At 36.7% G+C, this 24,860-nt stretch overlaps 1 protein-coding gene across 10 annotated transcripts in view; it reads left to right on the plus strand.

Annotated features, from left to right (window-relative positions):
- The window catches only part of SLF1 (SMC5-SMC6 complex localization factor 1), a 73,483-nt gene that overhangs the window by 34,460 nt on the left and 14,163 nt on the right, over positions 1-24,860 (plus strand). For all 10 annotated transcript variants that reach the window (XM_055564919.1, XM_055564943.1, XM_055564914.1 and 7 more), the window contains 6 exons: positions 1,015-1,068; positions 2,625-2,783; positions 3,599-3,762; positions 9,908-10,039; positions 10,617-10,782; positions 23,544-23,691. In XM_055564919.1, the coding sequence (XP_055420894.1) occupies positions 1,015-1,068; positions 2,625-2,783; positions 3,599-3,762; positions 9,908-10,039; positions 10,617-10,782; positions 23,544-23,691 (823 nt within the window). The remainder of the gene's footprint in view (positions 1-1,014; positions 1,069-2,624; positions 2,784-3,598; positions 3,763-9,907; positions 10,040-10,616; positions 10,783-23,543; positions 23,692-24,860) is intronic.

The following is a 24,860-nucleotide window of genomic DNA, read 5'->3' on the forward strand; positions in this document are numbered from 1 at the left end:
AAGATAATGCCATTGAGTGCAAATGCCCCTCATTTTATTGATTCCCAAGGGTTTTGTTCTCTCACTCTGTCCCACACTTAGCCATTAGCAAGTGGCAACAAATTTAAGCTCAGATTTTCTTACCTACTCTATCGGAGTCCTCCTCTTCCTACTCCACTGTCTCAGATAAAGCAGTACTCATGTCCTTGGAGGCTCCTGTCTTTCTTCATATTTCTGTTTAGTTAGTTGCACTAACACCTCTGCTGTCAGAAGGGTTCAGGTACAATTAGGGTTTCATAGATTTTCCAGCTTTTTATTGTTTGTAATGTGGGAATGCCTCTCCTTCCAGCTTTCTATATCCTAAGTGGAAGCCAGATATTTTCATTTGTATTCCTTGTGTTAGTAGCAAGATGGAGCATATTTTATGCCTTCACTTGCCACTTGTGTATTTTTTCCTCTGCCAGTTGCTTGTTGGTATTTTCTGTATTTTTCCAGTAGGTGGTTTTATACCATTGCTTCTAGAACTCTTGATGTAATCAGGGTGTTACTTCTTTTCATGTTTGTTGCAAATATCTGTTTGTTGAAAATATTTTTCCAGTATAATTTTTTAAACAAGTACAAACTTAGAGATATTTGACAACAATAGAGGAAGATTTTACCCGTGATTATGTATAAAACACGACTACATTTTTTCCTATGTATTTTTTGTACAAAATGCTCTCTCCATTTATATTTCTAATAATTCAAGTGCTAAGGACAGTGGGAGCTCTTCGGGTCTTAAAAGTGAATATGACCTTATTTTTTAATCTCTCTTATTTTAGAAAGGGGGAAAAAAGAAACTGTTCATACTCAAGAGAGTGCCATGTCCCTAAAATGGTAGATTAGAGGTCACCAGTAAACATAAGAATCAGATCAATTACATCTATTAATGTCTTCCCAAATCTGTTTTGTACGTTTGGCCAAGGTTTTAAACTTTGTAAGTTGAAGTGTATTTTTCGACCTAAAAATGTTTAATCAACGATTTCTGTTTTGTAGGCTGTAAGATACCGTGGCATTAGAATAGATAAACAACCAGCATATAATGTTGAGGTAAGAGATTTGGAGTAAGATGGTAATGGGGGCAAAAAGAAGCTTTACGTTTTATTATTCTTGGTTTTGTTTGTTTGTTTTGGCCGTGCTGGGTCTCCATCGCTGCACAGGCTTTTCTCCAGTGTTGGTGAGCCAGGGCTCCTCTTGCTGCAGTGCTCGGCTTGCTCCTTGCCGTGCCTTCTCTTGTTACGGAGCTCCGGCTCTAGGGCCCGGGCTCAGTGGTTTCAGCACATGGGCCACATGTCGCCCGCAGCATGTGGGATCTTCCCAGATTAAGGAAGATCCTTACTGTGTCTCCTGTATTGGCAGGTGGATTCTTTACCTCTGAGCCATCAGGAAATCCCCTATTTTTAGGGGTTTGTTTTTTTTTTTTTTTTTATTTTGATGTAAAGAAATGTGCTGTCAGCAAGACAAAGATTCCTATTGGATTTGAAATGTAGTTTTTCTCATCAGATATGAAAAAAAAAATAGTATTCTATCAAAGCTCAAAAAAAATTCTATGCAATAAATATTGATAAGAATTAAAAACTTGTGCACATCACAGGTGAGTTGTGTATCTCTATTCATAACATTTCATAGCTTTCATAATTACAACTTAGGTTAAATTTTCAGTATAATATTTATGAGTGTATTATTTTCTTTGTATCCTTCATTCCTTCAAAATTGACTTCTTTATTCTATTTAGTTTTTCACAGTATTCTTGATTCTCAACTAGTTCAAAGTAGTCACTTTTATTGTTAAAAATATTTTGATCAAGGAGGATGTATTTTGTGGAACTCTTAAGAGTTGTGTTAATGTGCCTCTGTAGAGTAATTTTATGTTACAGCAAATGTTACTTTTTGCAAATACTGATTGTACTTGATGACGTCTTAATATATTCAGTATATGTTAATAGACACAGTTTGCTTATAAGTTTAAAAGAACACCAAAAAGTAATTTTGCACCTAAATTAGAACTGTGTGTATATGCACTAACATGTGTAAATAGATAGCTAATGGGAATTTGCTGTATGACTCTGGAAACTCAAACTGAAGCTCTGTAATAACTTAGAGGGGTGGAAATGGGCGGAAGGTGGGAGGGAAATTCAAGAGAGAAGGGACATATGTAAACATATGGTTAATTCATGTTGATGTATGACAGAAATCAAACCAGTATTGTAAAGCAATCATCAATCAATTAAAAATAAATAAATTTTTTTTTTAATTAAAAAAAAGAACTATGTGTAGTTGTACTTCTAACTGAAGTCTCATTAGCAGCCAGACTTTGCAAATGCCTTTTGAAGTTTTCTTTAGAGGTACTATTTCCCTATACTATTCAAGGTGACAAAGATGAATAAATAGAACAATTAACAATGTATATGTTTTACAGTACAATTTTATTGTTGTAAAACACATTCATATAGATCATTCTTTTTGAATCAAAAAACAATCTAGTGAAGTAGTGAGACCAGAGATTGTTCATTGTACAGATGAGGAAATTCAGGCTCCTTACTAATTCAAAATTTCATATCAGAATTTTCCTCTTCCTTTTGGGTCATAGAATCTTTCCTTTCGTAGGTTAAAAATGCTGAATTTCCACGAGGCATATTAAATTTAATTGAAAGCCTCATAGAAGGACAGTTTTTTAAGGAAGCAATTGAGGAACTTTCCTCTTTGCAAGCACATTATATCCCTCCTGTTTACCTTCTCCATGCTCTTCTAGAAAACATTCTACAGGTAAGAGCAGTCTTACGTATTGATGGTCTTTCAAAGAATGTTAAAATGCAAATTTTCTCTTTTTGCATATTTATAGTTATTTTTGTATGTTTATATTATTATGTATATATTTGTTATTTTCTCTTCCTTATTTGTTTCCCTCATTTTAATAAGAAATGAGACACCCATTTATTACTATTTCTTTTGTTTTTAAATTAAATTGTTTTAATATTTTTCTCAGAATTTTTTTTCTGTGGCAGTAATCAAATTTCAGAGATCTAGAAGGTCATTTAGTTAATTACTCAGTACACTGGTAATCATTTTTATTCATAGTATATGTAGGCACTGAATTTACTCTTTAAACTGTGAAAATCAATGAAAACACCTTTTCAAAGGTAGATTTCTATCAAGGTAGATTTCTAGTTATATTCTTTATCAAGGTACCAATTTGAAGAAAAAACAGGTTTAAGCTGTGTCAGACTAACGTTGGTAATAAGTCAGAATGTTGCATGTAAAGTTTGTTTAGTTTATCTCAAGTCACATTTGGGGACTCAGTCTCAGTATAATCATGAGAAGTAAAATGGACATTTTATATAAGTTAGTCCCAGTAGCTGAGATTGTCTAATACACAGATGCATGTTTAGACTATGCCTCTCTAAGTTGCAGTCAGTATTCAATTAGCTAAACATCATGCTCCCATCTGTTCTCCTTTGTCCAAACACATATTTTTGCCAAGAAAGTTAGATCTGGGTTATCAGAGTTTTAAACTAAGTTAGCTGGTAAAACGGTACGTTTAGCCATCTTGTTTTCTTTCTTTCTTTGTTTTTAAATAATAGGATAACATAGATACGTTTTCTGGTCGATACTTTCATATATTGTCAGCTCTTCTTCACCTTCACCCTCCTTGGAAGTCCCCAGCCATGTCAACATATTACTTAGAGTTGTTTCAGTGTCCGACTTGTATGAAAGGGACATGGTCTCTAATAGAAGTGCTTATCAGGTAAGGAATTTCACATGCAAGGGTGCTCAATTTCATATAGTCAGTGTTGTCCTATGTATTTTTTAGATACTGATAAATATGTTTCTTTTTAGAAAAAGTTATTTTTATATTTGTGTGTGATGTTTGTGTGTTGTGTTTAACACAAAGGCTAAATTGGTCATGTTTGTCAGTCATTTTATTTTAAAAAAATTTTTAATAAATATATGAAGTGGACTTACAGGAATGCTAAATCATTCTTTGTTTTCTTTTTAACAAAATAAATTTGAACTTTGTTGTAAAAAGTAAGAAAATTAATTTATTGGATATGAACATTATCAAAGTTTGGTCATTGTCAGTATAAACATTTGTAACTGTGTACAGTATCTGTTTTAGTGTTTCTCTTATATTTTTTCAGCTAGGAATTTGAATTTTGAAACGGAACTTAATATTTCCTAAATATGTCATCTTTTTCATGCCTCTGCACATGCTGTCATATGCCTAAATCCTTCCTTTGTCTTCCATATGTTAATCTTTTCAGAAATCGCTCCTATTTCTGCTGCTTTCTCTCAGACAGAACTAATCGATTTTTCCATTTTTTTCTGATAGCTCTCTGTATCTGATAACCCTCCTTTGTCTGCGAAGTACTTTGTTTTTATCCAAATGTTTGATTTTAGCAGGAGTCCATAGTAATAAGAGAAAGGTTACTTGACTAGCCAGGCGAAGGCTAGATCCTTGGTTACTTCTTTGAGATCATAAGGATTTTCCTACCATCTTGGTTGTATTATATTTAACACAAGCTAATTGGCTAGCTAGCATGCATTTATTTATTCTTTAAAAAAAAAAAAGTTATTGAGTAGTTACTGGAAGCCAGGCACTGTGCTGTGTTTCAAGGGGTAAAAAGATAAAATCATAATTCCTGCACCTTTTTTCTTAGCTTCTGCACTTTTGAAGATATGAGCACAGTTCTAACACAGTACTGTCTCAACACAGGTGTAGGAAGTGAAGATATATGGTTTATTTATTTGGCATTCTTCCTAATTTTCAAATCTGTTTCTTCCTTCATTGTCATCACATTTATTTAAAAGCCTTCATTGCTCTTTATGTAAAATGTTGCACTACCAACCTTGTTGACCTTGATTTTACTTTTTTCCTTTTGTCTTCCAAAGTACCCCAGTATGGTCTTTCCAAAGTGGTCTTATTATTTCCCAGATAAAAATCCTTCATTAAGACATACCTCACCTATAGAAAACATTTAAAATTCCTTCGCAAAACATGTAAGACCCTCCATAATTCAGCCCTCCTGTGTGTCTTCATTCTTATCTTCATTTTTTTCCCAAGTGTACCCAATGACTGAAATCTTTTTTTAAAATTTTACATGTATGTATGTATTTTTGACCATGCCGGGTCTTTGTTGCTGCGTGGGCTTTTCTTGAGTTGCAGCAAGCAGGGGCTCCTCTTGTTGTGGAGCATGGACTGTGGGGCATGCAGGCTTTGGTAGTTGTGGCTCCTGGACTCTTCTAGAGCACAGGCTCTCTAGTTGTGGCCCACAGGCTTAGTTGCTCCATGGCATGTGGGATCGTCCCCAAATAAGGGATTGAACCCATGTCTCCTGCATTGGCAGGCGGATTCTTTATCACTACACTGCCAGGGAACCCCTCTTTTTCATTTCTTAACCGTTTGCTCTTAGATTTTCTCTGCCTTCTATAAACTTCTATTCCTGACACCCTGTAAATACCTGACTACTCCTAATTATCCTTTAGAGTACAGGTCAAATGCTACTTCCTATCTCTTGCCCTTTGCCTTGAGTTAAGTTTCTTATTTAAATCAGCCTCTGGCTTTTTTTGTTGTTGTTTTTAATTCTTTATTGTTGTAACATTAGTTTGTAACATTATGTAAGTTGCATATGAACATTATATTTCTGCTTTTGTGTACCTGCAGTGTGTTCACCAGGAAAACTGAGTTTTCTTCTATTACCATACAGTTGATCTTCTCTCCACCCACCCCCAGCCCTTCCCCCTCTGGTAACCGCTACTCTGTTTCTGTGTGCTTGTTTAGGTTTGGTCTAATTTGCTCATTTATTTTGGTCATTTGTTTTTTATATTCCACAATCATAGTGTATATGTCTTTCTCTGACTTGTTTCACTTAATATGCTCCAAGTCTATCCATGTTGTCACAAATGGCAAGATTTTTTTTTTCTGAGTAGTATTCTATTATGTGTGTGTGTGTGTGTGTTAACGTGTGTCATATCGTTATTCATTTGTTGATGGGCTCTTAAGGTTATTTCCATATTTTGGCCAGTGTAAAATACTGTTGCAATAAACAAAGGGTGTGTATATCTTTTCAAATTAGCATCTTTGTATTCTTTGTATAAATGCCCAGAAGTGGGATAGCTGGATCTTAATGGTAGTTCTGTTCTTAATTTTTTTCTTAATATATATGTTATATTCAAGTACAGTTGACTTACAGTGTCTCAGGTGCACAGCAAGGTGATTCACTTACACATAGTGGTGGTGGTGTTCCATCTCTCAGTCATGTCTGACTCTTTGCGACCCCATGGACTGCAGCACACCAGGCTTCCCTGTCCATCACCATCTCCTGGAATTTGCTCAAGCTCATGTCCATTGAGTTGATGATGCCATCCAACCATCTCATCCTCTGTCGTCCCCTTCTCCTCCTGCCTTCAGTCTTTCCCAGCATCAGGGTCTTTTCCAGTGAGTTGGCTCTTCATATCAGGTGGCCAAAGTATTGGAGCTTTAGCTTCAACATCAGTCCCTCCAATGAATATTCATGGTTGATTTCCCTTAGGATTGACTGGTTTGATTTCCTTGCTGCCCAAGGGACTCTCAAGAGTCTTCTCCAACAGCACAATTCAAAAGCATGAGTTCTTTGGCACTTAGCCTTCTTTACGGTCTAGCTCTAACATCCATACATGGCTGTTGGAAAAACATAGCTTTGACTAGGTGAACTTTTGTTGGCAAACTGATGTCTTGGCTATTTAATAGGTTGTCTAGCTTTTCATAGCTTTTCTTCCAAGGAGCAAGTGTCTTTTAATTTCATGGCTGCAGTTACCGTCCACAGTGATTTTGGAGCCCAAGAAAATAAAGTCTGTCACTGTTTCTTTTTCTGTCACTTTTCCCATCTATTTGCCATGAAGTGATGGGACCGGATACCATGATCTTAGTTTTTGAACGCTGAGTTTTAAGCCAGCTTTGTCACTCTCCTCTTTCACCTTCATCAAGAGGCCCTTTAATTCCTCTTCACTTTCTGCCATAAGGGTGGCGTTATCTGCATATCTGAGGTTATTGGTATTTCTCCCAGCAATCTTGATTCCAGCTTGTGCTTCATCCAGCCCGGCATTTCATATGATGTACTCTTCACATAAGTTAAATAAACAGGGTAACAATGTACAACCTTGATGTACTCCTTTTCCAATTTGGAACCAGTCCATTGTTCCATGTCCAGTTGTAACTGTTGCTTCTTGACCTGCATACAGATTTCTTAGGAGGCAAGTAAGGTTGTGTGGTAGTCCCGTCTCTCTAAGAATTTTCCACAGTTTGCTGTGATCCAGAGTCAAAGGCTTTAGCATAGTCAATGAAGCAGAAATACATGTTTTTCAGGAATTCCCTTGCTTTTTCTGTGATGCAGCAGATGTTAGCAATTTGATCTCTGGTTCCTCTTCCTTTTTTAAGTCCATGTTGTATATTTGGAAGTTTTCAGTTTATGTACTGCTGAAGCCTAGCTTGAAGGATTTTTGAGCATTAACTTCCTAACATGTGAAATGAGTGCAGTTGTTAGGTAGTTCAAACATTCTTTGGCATCTCCCATCTAAAAGAAGTTAATCGTATACGCATACATTATTTTTGAGATTATTTTCCATTATAGTTTATTATAAGATGTTGACTCTAGTTCCCTTTGTTGCTTATTGCATATGTTTTTTATTAGAAATATAGTATTGTATCCATACTAAGTCAAACAAGTGAAATCAAAATGTCAAATTTTTTAGCCAGGCAAAAATTCAGAAGTTTTCTAAAATATATATATTATATTATACATACTTTATATATATATGTATACAGAGACTTTTCTAATACACTTGATAGTCTTGAGAAAGAATGTCAAAAAAGAAGAGACAGACAAATTGGAAAACACAAACTAAATGAAATGGGAGCACTGGATATGAAATAGAAGTGAAACTAGATAAAAATAAACGATCCTCATATAGTCCAATCGTTTTTAAATAAACATGGCTGCTCATTAGAAACATATCTGGAGCTCTGGAGGAAAAAAGCAGTACCTGGGCATTTGTATTTTTCAACAAATTCCAAGATTATTCTGATATGGATCTGGATTTTAAAAAGTGATTACAGATTTTTCTATTAAATGATAGTTTTGGTGATGTAGAATTCTATTATTTTCTGTTGACCAATCATAAATACAGTAGTATTAAGTCAATGTAATAGTTATGTAATCACAATAGTAAAGGATGTTTATCAGTTTTCACAATCAATAGCCAGGCAAAAAATAAAAGATAATTACAGCTGCATGCCATAATAGAAACATGATTAGCCTTGAGGGATCTCCAGACTGATTTACATTCCCTCCAACAGTGTATGTAAGCAGCCTCTGAATTTCAGAAGAGTAGATGCTCAGTGTTAAAACATCTCTCTCCTCAGTGCTTATATCTGGAATATAATAAATGCTTAATAAAGATTTGAATGAATTTATTGATGCTACCAGAAATGGATTTCAGACAGCTTAAAAGTAGACTTTTTAATAAACAGATACCAGATCTAATTATGAAATAATTGGGTCTGTTGGGAGTCTAGTGGAAGGTGCCTAGGAAAGTGGTAGGAATGTAAATGAGCTGGATGATATTAGTCTACTTCTGAGTGTATTTTTGAAATATTTCATAATATGCTGCTGCTAAGTCACTTCAGTCGTGTCCGACTCTGTGCGACCCCATAGATGGCAGCCCACCAGGCTCCCCCGTCCCTGGGATTCTCCAGGCAAGAACACTGGAGTGGGTTGCCATTTCCTTCTCCAATGCGTGAAAGGGAAGTCGCTCAGTCGTGTCCGACCCTCAGTGACCCCCATGGACTGCAGCCTACCAGGCTCCTCCATCCATGGGATTTTCCAGGCAAGAGTACTGGAGTGGGGTGCCATTGCCTGCTCCATGTAAAATGAAAAAATGATACCATTGTATCCGTCTCTGGCAGTTTTCAGGTAGAGTTAAATAACTGTGGTCAAGGAGGACCTTTTAGACTAGATTGGAGTATCAAATGGATTATTAAATTTAATAGCTGTTAAATAGAATACCACACTACTCTGTTAGTGTGGTATTCTAAAGGAGATGGAAAGGATGGAGACAGAGGTACAGAGTTGCAAGTACATCATTGATATAATAATGAAATTGGAAGAAAATTGTAATAAATATTGTTGCCTAGACTCTTAATCCTAGAGTTCTGATTTATCTTGCATTCTCTTTTTAGAAATACTGTAGAACTGTGCTTCCAACTCTGAAGCCACTAGCCACATGTGACTATATTTAAATTTAATTAAGATTAAATAAAATTTCAACACCTCAGTTCTACACAAGCCACATTTCAAGTGTTCAGTGGAACATATCCATCATCACAGAAAGTTCTGTTGGGTAGAACTGCTGCAGAAGATGGAAAGAAATAAATACTGAATTTTTAAAACTGAAAAAAATAGCTCTAAATAACCTTCATTTTTCTAAATATGAATAAGAAAATAATCTGAGTAAGAGGAGGATTATGGAGAATATTATAAATTGAGTGTAGCTAATTGAAAATGTAGCTGATCATCTGAATCAATGAATTAATGAAATTCATAGCTCTTTTGTTCTTTTTCAGTGAAATGAATACAAAGGGAGACTAACAGCTGGTTGTTAAACATTACAATCATTGAAAAGTAGGGAAATCAGATCTCTATTGTTGAAAAATTAACTGTATGGGATATTTGACAGGGTTTAATATTTAAAGGAAGAAAATATATTATTAATAAAATTTTGCTTAATTTGCTTTACATTTTGTGGGAGCAAACTTTATTAAAATTTCGATGATTTTCTGAGAAGCATAATAATTTGCTCACAAATTACTCAGTGAGTTGTTACATGTTATACATTGTTGGGTTCATGTTTTCCAGGTCTTGCCTTTTCAATGAAAGTTTTTGTCATCAAATTTCAGAAAATATTATTGGCTCTAAGGTACTCCACCTAACACTGCTTAAATTTTTCTTTAATTTGATTGAAAGTGAAGTCCGACATCTGAGTCAAAAGTAAGTTTTAAAAAAACACCAAAAATATATATCTTTTCTATATATTGTTTTATATACCATTTTTCTAATTATTTACATATACATTTCTTAAAAAACCACCTTGTTTTCTAGTTTAAAGTAGATTTATTTTAAAAATATATGTCTAGATTCAGTCCTTCAGTAGCGGTAAAGGTTTATATGTTATGTTTCCTTAGTTCACATTTTTATTTTTCACTGACTTACACGTTTGGATAGATTGTTTTTATTTTTCAGAATTTGTATACTTTTGAATTCTTTAGTAATTGAAAGCCTAAGTAAAAAGGTATACCAGGTTTTAACACTGGCTATAATATCTGTAAGCTTTGCACATGCTCTAAAACCTGCAGTTACATTAATGTGTACTCGTGAATTATAACTCAATATTCAGATCCTAATATTTTATGATTTTTCTATATTCAGAAATTGCTAGAATTTTTTGTTTTATGGCAAGATATTATGCCTAATAACTGTGATGATCAATTTAGCAGCTCTTAACGCCTAGTAACTGTAATAGTTAAATTGGCATAAAGATAATGCTTTTCATTTGTCTTTTTATTAGGTTGTATGACTGGTCAGATTCTCAGAGTCTGAAAATAACAGGAAAGGCAGTTCTTCTTGAAATCTTTTGGTCAGGAAATGAGACCTCTGGGCTTTTGACCAAACCTGTAAATATGCTTTTGGAGTGGACTATATATTCTCACAAGGAAAAATGCAAGTCTAATGATGTAAGTAGGATTAATTTACAAATGAACATTGGCCTTTGGAAAAAAGTGCTTCTTTGACATACGCATCTTTTTTCTTCCCTTTATATTTGGAGTTACTTGAAAAAAATTAATATGTACCCAAATATATCATTGTTTTCTATTTTGTTTATCTAATTTTAAAGTAAAAGATTCTTGGTGGCTGGTTTCATCATTCCTCATTTGGTGGTAGTGCCGTTTTCACATTTGGAGAATTACTTGGCTATTACTGCTAAGAAATCTACAGTTAATTATCATTCTAGATTTTATATTTCTGGATGTTTCAATTTTTAAGGAACTATTGATTTTAAAAATTGAGCTAATCCATACAACTTTTTGGTGAGCTACTAATATGAAGTTCTACTTGTTTTTAAAACTACCTTTCTTGATGTTGAGTTATTTCCTGAACCATTTCTCCATAAATAGGTTTTGCATATCATTTGAAATTTAACATAAAGTGATGTTAGTACATTTATCTGAAGGGTAACTGGGAAAATTAAATGCAGAAAATATGTAAAGTTCATAGCAACATTCTGCTCCATGTTTTAGGTGCATAATGTTAGTCATTTTTCTTTTCAAAATGATCTTTTGGGGACTTTATTGTTAACTTTTCTGTATTATTAATTTCAGTTCATTTTTTAAAATCCCTTTCTTTTACTTTCTCTTCTGTCTTCTTGAATGTTTGTATCTTATTTTTTTTTTAGTCTTTATTTCCAATATGTGTACTTAATATAAATGTCCTTTTGAGTACAACTTGAGATTCCTCCTTCAAGTTTTGATCCTTTAATGGACGGTGCTCTTACTGATTTTTTCAAAGTGTTTTTTATTGTCAATTATGAATCCCCCTTTGATCCAAAAAATTTTTAAAAGAGTGTTTTAAAACTTCTAAATGGATGGCTTTTTGTCGTTAGTGGGTTTTGTCTGTGCTTTTGTTATTAATATCTAATAGTAACTTATAGCTTAAAAGTGAGCTCTATATGATTTCTGCCTTCTGAAATTAACTCAACTTTTTTTTTTGACCTCATATAGGGTTCAGTTCAGTTCAGTTCAGTTCAGTCGCTCAGTCGTGTCCGACTCTTTGCGACCCCATGAATCGTAGCACTCCAGGCCTCCCTGTCCATTACCAACTCCCGGAGTTCACTCAAACTCATGTGCATCGAGTTGGTGATGCCATCCAGCCATCACATCCTCTGTCGTCCCTTTCTCCTCCTGCCCCCAATCCCTCCCAGCATCAGGGTCTTTTCCAATGAGTCAACTCTTTGCATGAGGTGGCCAAAGTACTGGAGTTTCAACTTTAGTATCAGTCCTTCCAATGAACACCCAGGACTGGTCTCCTTTAGGATGGACTGGTTGGATCTCCTTGCAGTCCAAGGGACTCTCAAGAGTCTTCTCCAACACCACAGTTCAAAAGCATCAATTCTTTGGCGCTCAGCCTTCTTCACAGTCCAACTCTCACTTCCATACATGACCACTGGAAAAACCATAGCCTTGACTAGACGGACCTTTGTTGGCAAAGTAATATCTCTGCTTTTCAATACGCTATCGAGGTTGGTCATAATTTTCCTTCCAAGGAGTAAGTGTCTTTTAATTTCATGGCTGCAGTCACCATCTGCAGTGATTTTGGAGCCCAAAAAAATAAAGTCTGACACTGTTTCCCCATCTATTTCCCATGAAATGATGGGACCAGATGCCATGATCTTAGTTTTCTGATTGTTAAGTTTAAGCCAACTTTTTCACTCTCCTCTTTCACTTTCATCAAGAGACCCCTTAGTTTGCTTCTCTTTCTGCCATAAGGGTGGTATCATCTGCGTATCTGAGGTTATTGATATTTATTCCGGCAATCTTGATTCCATCTTGTTTTTCATCCAGCCCGGCATTTTGCATGGTGTACTCTGCATATGAGTTAAATAAGCAGGGTGACAATATACAGCCTTGACATCCTCCTTTCCTGATTTGGAACCAGTCCGTGTTTCCATGTCTGGTTCTAACTGTTGCTTCTTGACCTGCATGCAGATTTCTCAGGAGGTAGGTGAGATGGTCTGGTATTCCCATCTCTTTAAGAATTTTCCACAGTTTGTTGGGATCCACACAGTCAAAGGCTTTGCAGCCATAAATAAAGTCTCTTCTAGCTTAAGGAAAATTCTTACATAGTTCCTCTTCTAATTAATTTCCTCTGATCCATTTTCTCTCTTTTGCTTTATAAGTTCCAGTTGAACTGGTTACACTTCCTCTTTGTATCCTCTGTGTTTTTACCCTCTCGTGTTTATTTTCCATTTTTTTCTACACTCAGTCTGTTTTGAATAGCGTTTTCATCCAATTTCTAGTTCACTAGTCTCTTTTCAACTGTGTCTAACAAGAGTACATCATGAGAAATGCTGGGCTGGAAGAAGCACAAGCTGGAATCAAGATTGCCGGGAGAAATATCAATAACCTCAGATATGCAGATGACACCACCTTTATGGCAGAAAGAGAAGAGGAACTAAAGAGCCTCTTGATGAAAGTGAAAGAGGAGGGTGAATAAGTTGGCTTAAACTTAACAATCAGAAAACTAAGATCATGGCATCTGGTCCCATCACTTCATGGGAAATAGATGGGGAAACAGTGGAAACTGTGTCAGACTTTATTTTTCTGGGCTCCAAAATCACTGCAGATGGTGATTGCAGCAATGAAATTAAAAGACGCTTACTCCTTGGAAGGCAAGTTATGACCAACCTCGATAGCGTATTGAAAAGCAGAGATACTACTTTGCCAACAAAGGTCCATCTAGTCAAGGCTATGGTTTTTCCAGTGGTCATGTATGGATGTGAGAGTTGGACTGTGAAGAAAGGTGAACGCCAAAGAATTGATGCTTTTGAACTGTGGTGTTGGAGAAGACTTGAGAGTCCCTTGAACTGCGAGGAGATCCAACCAGTCCATCCTAAAGGAGATTCAGTCCTGGGTGTTCATTGGAAGGACTGATGCTGAAGCTGAAACTCCAATACTTTGGCCACCTCATGCGAAGAGTTGACTCATTGGAAAAGACTCTGATGCTGGGAGGGATTGGGGGCAGGAGGAGAAAGGGACGACAGAGGATGAGATGGCTGGATGGCATCACCGACTCGATGCACATGAATTTGAGTGAACTCCGGGAGTTGGTGATGGACAGGGAGGCCTGGCGTGCCGCGAATCATGGGGTCACACAGAGTTGGACGCAAGTGAGCGACTGAACTGAACTAAAAAAGATAAACGTGGCGATTGCACTTTTAATTTTTGTACTTTTTCCAGTTTTAGACTTTTTAACTTCCAAATTACTATGGTATATGTTTATGATTTCTGGTTCCCTACAAAGTTTTCAAGATTTTCTTTTTTCTTTGAACATGCTTATAATAGTTATTTTACAGTCTATGTCTGATTATTCCATATTTGACGTTTTTGTGAGTCTGTTTCTATTTCTTGTTTCTGCTGTTTTCTTGTCTTTTATATTTTCTTGCAAACTAGGTATGCTTGACTGTATGTTGCAAATGGCATTTAAAAATTACTTTGTAGAAACAGTTTGTGGCAAAGACACTGACTATTTTCTTGTAGGGAGAATTTTTGTTGCTGGGGTCAAGGGTTCCTGAATAGTCTATGTGAAGCACAGGGCTACAGATAAAGGTAGTTTTGCTTCTGCTTCATGCTTGCTTTGAGATTGAAGCCCTGCAGGGTGCCAGCATATTGGGCATTAGGCCTTGGGCCATGACTTTTATACTCTCTTCTCCCCTGTATGTCAGCTCTTTCTCTGGGGTCAGCAGATGGCCTTAGGGCAAAGTCATCTAGCTTTGAGGCATCACTTGGTTTTTACCTTCTCCTGGATTCTGGCTGAGCAGTTTCTCTTAACTTTACAGAAGTTGTTTTTTTACATATTCAACATTTTAAGTTTTCTTTTGTAAGACAGTTTATCTGAATTAGGGAGGCCTCCATTATCAGAAACGGAAACCCTTATTGATTTTTAAAGATTCTTAATTAGGGAGTGTCTGATGCATTCTTTAAAGAAAAAATTCTTTTCAGGGTTTTTGTTTGTTCTTTCAATTTGAATTAAAAAGGGAGGATTGTTTCTGGGTGTAACTACACTTCTAAGCTAAAAGTGATAAAATCCTGATTAATTATCATTGCCTTTTTTTTCTACTGATTAGACAATAAAATCATTAAGTATAGAAAACAGTTTCTTATTTATGCATAAATGCATAAATAAGAAAAAACATTTTTTATTCATTATGTAAATGAAATTTTCATTTATAATTGAAAACAATAATAAAAGTGATGTTTCCACAATTTTACTAAATCATCAAAGGACTCCCACAGTTAAGAATTTACTCAGCAAATACTAATGTAAATAGTAACGAATTCATACATATTTAACCTGAAGATTTTTGTTCAGATTATAAGTAAATTAAACATATTTTCAAAGCAGTGTACACGAAATTGTAGCATCAGTTGTAGTATGAGAACTGGTTTTGAGCTTTGCAAATATTTTATTTAACATTTGTATTGCTTAACTTCATATAAGCTGTTTTTTTTTTTTTCTATTTTGGTACTTTATGTGTTAGAATTCATTATTGTACTTAATTAAATCTTTGGCAGTTTCCAATTTCACGAATTCCATGCATGTTCACGGGCATCATTTTCTGTACTGTAAAGCATTTGTATCTTGATTTGCTTAGTTGAAGCATTCAATTTAAGTCATTAGCTAAACAGAAGTCCTCAGTTTATGCTAATATTGTTTTGTCATAATGTCAATCAGAAAGTATTGCAGAGTGACACAGTGGCAATGAATTTCATTGTCATAATCTCAGAAAGCTTGGGCTTTCCTTGGCAGAGCAGAGGTGGGATGTGTCAAGGTTATAGAGGAGGTACACATTTTACTAAGCTCAGTGCTTAGTCCTGCTTTTCTTTGTGATGTCCTTATATGCTGTTTAATTATAACCATATAGTTATTCGTAGAAATGGAAACTAGTTTGTATTTAAAGACAAAGAAATTGAGGTTGAAGAGTATAAGTAACGTATTCAAGATGTCACAGCTTCTTAGGGCAAAACCTTGACTAGCGGCCATCACTTTCTCTCATTTCACATGCCACTGTTCAAAATAGGAAGAGGCACAGTATATAGTTAATGTTTGCCTCTTTCTGCCAGAGGTACTAGAGGAGCAGTTTGTCATCTGTTGCTGTGGGATATTGTAGAAAGCCCTAATCTGGGAATCAGAAGGCCAACATTCAGATTTCTTCTGCACACTGGTCAATTTTGGGGAGATTGCCAAGTTTATAACCTGGAGATTACTTGTACTGGTAGATAATAGAGAACTGTATTGACAGAATGTCTTCTAAAAGACTTGAACATATTAGAAGGGCATTTCAAGGTAAATATGTCACATCTGTAAATTAAATCTTTCATTTCTTTAAATCTTAGGTTATTTGTGCTATACTCTTTCAGCTTTAGTAAACATTTCAGTATTCCAAGAAAGCTTTTCTCTTTTTATGATTTTTCTTTTTTTTTTGCCTTTTTCCCCTCTAACCTACTCCAAAGCGTATATTCTCTGTGCTATAAATAGCATTGTTAGGTTACAGTGAGTATAGTCCCATAGCACAGTGTCCTATGGTTATAGTGAGTGTCATGGTTAAGAAAATAGTGTATAAGGATCCAAGAACCTGATTTGAAAGTATATTTTTCTATGAAAATTTTCTATAATGGATATGTGATAGCTATTTTAGCCATTGATACACAAATAGAATAACTTTGGTAGGAATTTTTTTGACCATGGTAAAGGAACTGCAGCCTTTCCTTGAAAATACTGCAAGATGTGCCTATCTCTTGATTTTTTTTTTCCTTATCTTTTTTTTTTTTTTTTAAGATATATTTTTTGTTTTTGGAAGCGCTGGATCTTTGTCGTGTGGGCTTTCTCTAGTTGAGGCTAGCAGGGGCTACTCTGTAGTTGAGGTACACGGGCTTCTCATTGCAGTGGCTTCTCTTGTATCTGAGCAGGGACTCTAGGGCACGTAAGCTTCAATAGTTGTGGCTCCGGGCACTAAAGCATAGGCTCTACATTTGTGATGCATGGGCTTAGTTGCTCCAAGGCATGTGGTAACCTTCTGGACCAGGGATCCGACTGGTGTCCCCTGCACTACAAGGAGGACTCTTCAGCACTGGACTCCCAGGGGAGCCCTGTCTCTGTTTAATAACAATAATTTGAAGGTGAGTTGAATAGTAAGCAATATTGATACTCATCTGTGGTGTCAGGTACACATGTACATTTATTTGCATAAGGAAAGTCTCAGCTGGTTGGTTTTGTGTTATTTTTACGTGATACAGTGCTGGATTATGGTTTTGTTGTTGTTCAGTCGCTAAGACATGTCCGACTCTTTGCAACCCCACGGACTGTAGTATGCCACGTTTCCCTGTCCTTCGTTATCTCCCAGGATTTGCTCAAACTCATGTCCATTGACTTGATGATGCCATCTAACCCTCTCATCCTCTCTTGCCCCCTTTTTCTCCAGCCCTCAATCTTCTCCAGCATCAGAGACTTTTCCAATGAGTCGACTCTTCCCATCAGGTGTTCAAAGTATTGGAGCTTCAGCTTCAGCATCAGTTCTTCCAGTGAATATTTAGGGTTGATTTCCCTCAGGATTGATTGGTTTGATATCCTTGCTGACTAAAGGACTCTCAAGAGTCTTCTCCAGCACCACAGTTCAAAAGCATCAATTCTTCAGTGCTCAGCCACCTTTATGGTCCAACTCTCACATCCATACATTACTACTAGAAAAGCCATAGTTTTAACTATATGGACCTTTGTCAGCAAAGTGAGTCTGCTTTTCAATATGCTGTCTAGGTTTGTTATAGCTTTTCTTCCAAAGAGCAAGCATCTTTTAATTTCATGTCTGTAGTCATCATCTGCAATGATTTTGGAGCCCAAGAAAATAAAGTTTCCATTTTATCCCCGTCTATTTGGCAGGAAGTGATGGGACCACATGCCATAATCTTCATTTTTTGAATGCTGAGTTTTAAGCCAGCTTTGTCACTCTCCTCTTTCATATTCTTCAATAGGCTCTTTACTTCCTCTTTGCTTTCTTCTATTAAGGTGATGTCATCTGCATATTTGAGGTCATTGATACTTCTCCTGGCAATCTTGATTCCAGCTTCATCTAGTCCGGCATTTGTCATGATGTACTCTGCATATAAGTTAAATGAGCAAGGTGACAATATACTGCTTTGATATACTTCTTTCCTAATTTTGAACCAGTCTGTTTTCCATGTCTGGTTCTAACTGTTGCTTTTTGACCTGCATACAGATTTCTCAGGAGGCACATAAGGTAATTTGGTATTCCCATCTCTATTAGAATTTTCCACAGTTTGTTGTGAAATTCCCTTGCTTTTTCTGTGATCCAACAGGTGTTGGCAATTTGATATCTGCTTCCTCTGCCTTTTCTATATCCAACTTGTATATCTGTAAGTTCTCAGTTTATGTACTGCTGAAGCCTGGCTTGGAGGATTTTGAACATTACCTTACTAGCATGTGAAATGACAGAAATTGTACGGTAGTTTGAACATTCTTTGGCATTGCCCTTCTTTGGGATTGGAATGAAAACTGACCTTATCTAGTCCTTCAGCCACTGATGAGTTTTCCAAATTTACTGCCATATTGAGTACAACACTTTAACAGCATCATCTTTCAGGATTTGAAATAGCTCAACTGGAATTCCATCACCTCCACTAGCTTTTTTCCCGTAGTAATGCTTCCTGAGGCCCACTTCACTTCGCATTCCAGGATGTCTGACTGTAGGTAAGTGACCACACCATCGTGGTTGTCCAGGTCATTAAGACCTTTTTTATATAGTTCTTCTATGTATTCTTACCACCTCTTCTTAACATCTTTGGCTTCTGTTAGGTCCGTAAATCATTTCTGTCCTTTATTGAGCCCATCGTTGAATGAAATGTTCCCTTGGTATCTCTAATTTTCTTGAAGAGATCTCTAGTCTTTCCCATTGTATTGTTTTCCTCTATTTGCACTAATCGCTGTGGAAGGCTTTGTTATCTCTCCTTGCTATTTGGAACTCTGCATTCAAATGGGTATATCTTTCCTTTTCTCCATTGCCTTTTGCGTCTCTTCTTTTCTCAGCTATTTGCAAGGCCTCCTCAGACAACCATTTTGCCTTTTTGCATTTCTTTTTCTTGGGGATGGTCTTCATTACTGCCTCCCGTACAGTGTCACGAACCTCTGTCCACAGTTCTTCAAGCACTCTTTCTTTTCAGATCTAATCCCTTGAATCTGTTTGTCACTTCCACTGTATAATCATAAGGAGTTTGACTTAGTTCATACCTGAATGGTCTGGTGGTTTTCCCTACTTTATTCAATTTTAGTCTGAATTTGGCAATAAGGACTTATGATCTGAGCCACAGTCAGCTCCTGTTCTTGTTTTTGCTGACTGCATAGAGCTTCTCCCATCTTCAACTGCAGAGAATGTAATCAGTCTGGTTTTGGTATTGACCATCTGGTGGTATCCATGTGTAGAGTCATCCCTTGTGTTGTTGGAAGAGGGTGTTTACTATGACCAGTGCATTCTCTTGGCAAAACTCTGTTAGCCTTTGCCCTGCTTCATTTTGTACTCCAAGGCCAAACTTGCTTGATACTCCAGGTATCTCTTGATTTCCTACTTTTGCATTCCAGTCCCCTACGATGAAAAGGACATCTTTTTTTGGTGTTAGTTCTAGAAGGTCTTGTAGGTCATCGTAGAACTGTTCAGCTTCTTTGGCATAGACTTGGATTACTATGATGTTGAATGGATTACCTTGAAAACCAACAGAGATCATTCTGTCGGTTTGAGATTGCACCCAAGTACTGCATTTCAGACTCATGTTGACTCTGAGGGCTACCTCATTTCTTCAAAGGGATTCTTGCCCACAGTAGTAGATAAAATGGTAATCTTAGTTAAATTCACCCATTCCAGTCCATTTTAGTTCAATTGCTAAAATGTCGATGTTCACTCTTGCCATCTCCTGTTTGACCACTTCCAATTAACCTTGATTAATCGATCTAACATTCCAGGTTCCTATGTGCTTTTTACAGCATCAGATTTTCCTTTGACCACCAGACACATCCACAACCAAGCATTGTTTCCTCTTTGGCTCAGAGTCTTCATTCCTTCTGGAGCTGTTTCTCTGCTTTTCTCCAGTACTATATTGGACACCTACCAACCTGGGGCTTCATCTTTCAGTGTTAGAATTGTGGTTTACATGAAGCTTAACTCTTTGGGCTAACCTTGTCTTTCATATCCGGAGTCTTAGCACCAGGGAGCTGAAGTAACCCTGATTGAAATAGAGGAATACTTTGAAAAATCAAATGTAACAGTCTCATGCTTTCTTCCTGAATAGTATCATTGCTAAAAGTCAGATATACGTATATGTTGGAAGGGATATTCTGTGGTATGAATCTAGACATGATCAGTTTGCTAATTTAAATAGAGATTTTCATTGTCCAGTTTTATGTTCTCTTGATAAATTGAACCATGAGAAGTAACATTGCTCAGTGATCATCTACATTTGGGCTTTGCACAGAACAGAGTTTGCTTCCTGCAAAGTTCGTTGAAGACTGTTTAAGACCCAGTACTTACAAGAGCCATTTACGGTCAGCTGCAAGGCTTGTCACAGTTAGAGCCTGAGGGAGGTATGGACACCTCCCCAGCCTGGTGGTAACGGCCAGTCCTACTGCTCACTCCCCATGCCACACAACCACAGTGGCAGAGTTTAAACCCAGTTCTCTAATGTAACAGGAGAAGGGGCCCTGCTCTTGCCCACTCATGAATCCTGACCTCACAGAATCAGGGTATGGTCAAAGTTCTGTATCTTGGCCCCTGATCATGTCGGAAGAAGGGCAGTGTTTCTCTAATCATGCAGCTTAGAATTCCTTTGGTCCCAATCTTCAGAGTTTGTCCCCCACCTTCTGATGTCCAGCCCTGCCAGAATACCACGTGCTGCCCAACAACATCATGGTAGGGCAGAAGGGGACCTATGCACCTGCTGAGGATCCTGTCTGTGGATTTTCCCTCAATAAACACTGTTTTAGTGGGTCTGATGTATGTGCTGCTTGACCATTTGTCCTTGTTTGTACAGCAACCCCAAAATAGCACTGCAATTCTGAAATCATTTAATAACTTCTTATGATAGGAATGATGTGGTATATACTCATAAGAACCTTGTCTTTGAGGGCAGGAGAAATAAATCCTGTAGTCACTGAGGGTTCAAAGTGCTAAGTGCTGGATATTTCTGTCACTAATCTCATATCAGGTATAATATGGTGGCAGAACATAGCAGTTATAGTCTATTTGGGTATCATAACATTTATTAAAACCTTTTCACATGCTTTCTACCCAACTGTTAATTTAGTGATTTTTTTTTTCACTCATCCAATATGCCTAGACAGCAGATACCAAAACTACAGGAATTTTAACTTAATGTCATTGTGAAAAAATGTGTCTGTTTAAATCAGAGGTGTTTAAAAATATCATTTTCACACCTCTTCATCTTCATAGTTTATGGATTAGAAAGATGTTTTTAAACACTAGTGTAAAATATTATTATAAGTAAATTTTGTATGCCTTGCCATATTTCTTATAGTAGTTTAATAATGTTATTATAGAAATGGTAATATAAAGCAATGTTTAAACTTGATATCTGTATATCTGTAAGTTAGATATGGTATTTGATATAAGCTAGTGGAGGTGATGGAATTCCAGTTGAGCTATTTCAAATCCTGAAAGATGATGCTGTGAAAGTCCTGCACTCAATACACCAGCAAATTTGGAAAACTCAGCAGTGGCCACAGGACTGGAAAAGGTCAGTTTTCATTCCAGTCCCAAAGAAAGGCAATGCCAAAGAATGCTCAAACTACTGCACAGTTGCACTCATCTCACATGCTAATAAAGTAATGCTCAAAATTCTCCAAGCCAGGCTTCAGCAATACGTAAACCGTGAACTTCCAGATGTTCAAACTGGTTTTAGAAAAGGCAGAGGAACCAGAGATCAAATTGCCAACATCCACTGGATCATCGAAAAAGCAAGACAGTTCCAGAAAAACATCTATTTCTGCTTTATTGACTATGACAAAGCCTTGGACTGTGTGGATCACCATAAACTGTGGAAAATTCTGAAAGAGATGGAAATACCAGGCCACCTGACCTGCCTCTTGAAAAACCTATATGCAGATCAGGAAGCAACAGTTAGAACTGGACATGGAACAACAGACTGGTTCAAAATAGGAAAAGGAGTATGTCAAGTCTGTATATTGTCACCCTGATTATTTAACTTATGTGCAGAGTACATCATGAGAAACGCTGGGCTGGAAGAAGCACAAGCTAGAATCCAGATTGCCGGGAGAAATACCAGTAACCTCAGATATGCAGATGACACCACCCTTATGGCAGAAAGTGAAAAGGAACTGAAAAGCCTCTTGATGAAAGTGAAAGAGGAGAGTGAAAAAGTTGACTTATAGCTCAACATTCAGAAAACTAAGATCATAGCATCTGGTCCCATCACTTCATGGTAAATAGATGGGGAAACAGTGGAAACAGTGTCAGACTTTATTTTTTGGGGCTCCAAAATCACTGCCGATGGTGACTGCAGCCATGAAATTAAAAGACGCTTACTCCTTGAAGGAAAGTTATGACCAACCTAGATGGGATATTCAAAAGCAGAGACATTACTTTGCCAACAAAGGTCTGGCTAGTCAAGGCTTTGGTTTTTCCAGTGGTCATGTATGGATGTGAGAGTTGGACTGTGAAAAAAGCTGAGGCCGAAGAATTGATGCTTTTGAACTGTGGTGTTGGAGAAGACCCTTGAGAGTCCCTTGGACTGCAAGGAGATCCAACCAGTCCATTCTGAAGGAGATCAGCCCTGGGTGTTCTTTGGAAGGAATGATGCTGAAGCTGAAACTCCAGTACTTTGGCCACCTCATGCGAAGAGTTGACTCATTGGAAAAGACCCTGATGCTGGGAGAGATTGGGGGCAGGAGGAGAAGGGGACGATAGAGGATGAGATGGCTGGATGGCATCACTGACTCGATGGACGTGAGTCTGAGTGAACTGTGGGAGTTGGTGATGGACAGGGAGGCCTTGCGTACTGCAATTCATGGGGTTGCAAAGAGTCAGACACGACTGAGCGACTGAACTGAACTGAATAACTAATATTTGATCAGCCAATTGTTTTTTTTAACAACAAAGTACACTTGCTGTAGCTTGTATTCATTATGTTTTTCAGGTCTTTTCCTTTGAAAGGCCATTTAAGGAAATGTAAAGGTTAATTTTATATATAAACAGTAGAGGTGACTAAATTTCTCTTTTTTATAGTCATATGTTCTTATAAACAGAAATCCACAGAAGCCAAATACTTCTTTATTGTTTTAATAGAATTATTGCCCAACTAAAGCTCTGGCTGGATACAATTGGATGAAGTTACTTTAAAAGTTTGTTTCAAGCTATCCATATATGAGAGCTGTAAATGTTATTAACTATTTTGTCGTATAGATATATATTTAGATGTAGATATAGATCAGGGGAGGAAGGAGGGAAAGGAGATGGAAAGAATGAAAAGAGGGAGTTAATTTGCTAGAGTTCTTAAGAATAACCTTTTAGCATTAGCATGCCCCATTTTTTTAAATAGCTATATTTTGACTCAGCAACTATTCAAAATAATAGAAATGATACCTTTCAGTATGTTTTAGTAATATTTTTCCATCTTAATGTTAGGTCTTCAGACATGAACTAGCTTACTTATTGACTGGAATTCTTGGAGCAGCAATAGATTATTGGATTGTCCTTGGTCTTAATATGGGTAGAAACGTGATGCGACACATGTCTGATGACGTAGGAAGTTACGTTTCCCTCTCATGTGATGGTACGTATGTCTGTGGTGCATGAGCGTTACTCCTCGCACACGTCATGGTTTTATAAAATTTGATATTATAGAATGGGAAATAGGACCTGAAAATAAAGTATTATACATTCTACATTCTACAACTAAAAATTTAAACTACCTTCTAAAAATAAATATTTAAACTGATTTAAAATCAATTTATTTTAGATTTACCTTTTTTTGTTGTTTGCTGTTTTAGAATTTCACGTGGTAAAAACTATTTTTAATACATTTAATACTTGTACTCATTCAACTAGAAACCATTATCTCTCTGTAATGTTGTCTGTGCTATATGAACAGTTTCCTGGTCTCTTCCTGCATGAATACTTAACATTATTAAAAAATGAAAATCATTAGGTCAGAATACTTACTATGGTATAGAAAGCCACTTATATTAACTTGAGCTTATATTACTGGTTGAAACATTTCCCCCATGTACCTGTTGCTGTATAATTTTTCTATTATAACAAAAAGCTGCCACTGCTTCTTTTCCATTGAGTCTGATGATCTAACAAATTAGCATGGATGAAACAAATAAAAGTAATATGTAATACATATGTATAATTTTCTCAGTCTTCCTTCTCCCTGTATTATCTGATTTTAAAGTTCCCCCTAAAGTAATAGGAATGTTATTTAAGCAATATGATGACAGAACTCATTTTCACATGCTTACTTTATGTTTTGTATGTATGTGTATTAGTAGCTCAGTCATGTCTGACTCTTTACAACACCATGGACTGTAGCCTACCCTTCTCCGTTCATGGAATTTTCCAGGCAAGAATACTGGAGTGGGTAATCATTCCCTTTAAAGGGGCTCTTCCCAACCCAGGGATTGAACCCTGGACTCCTGCATTGCAGATGAATTCTTTACTGTCTGAGCCACCAGAGAGGCCCATGAAGGTTGTTCCTAACTCATTTGGGTCTCCAGAGTTAAGGGAGGCTTCTATAAGACATTTTTACATTCTTATTTTTCATATAGTTGACATACAGCATTACCTTAGTTTCAGGTATACTACATTGTTTGACATTTGTATATATTAAGAAATGATCACCACTACTATAAATCCAGTAACCATCTGCCCCCATACAAAGCTATTATAATGTTATCCACGCTGTGTACGTTCTTACTCTTCAAAGCCAGAGTAGTGCCC

The sequence above is a fragment of the Bubalus kerabau genome, chromosome 1 (assembly GCF_029407905.1).
Source record: "Bubalus kerabau isolate K-KA32 ecotype Philippines breed swamp buffalo chromosome 1, PCC_UOA_SB_1v2, whole genome shotgun sequence".
NCBI classification, from domain to species: domain Eukaryota; kingdom Metazoa; phylum Chordata; class Mammalia; order Artiodactyla; family Bovidae; genus Bubalus; species Bubalus kerabau.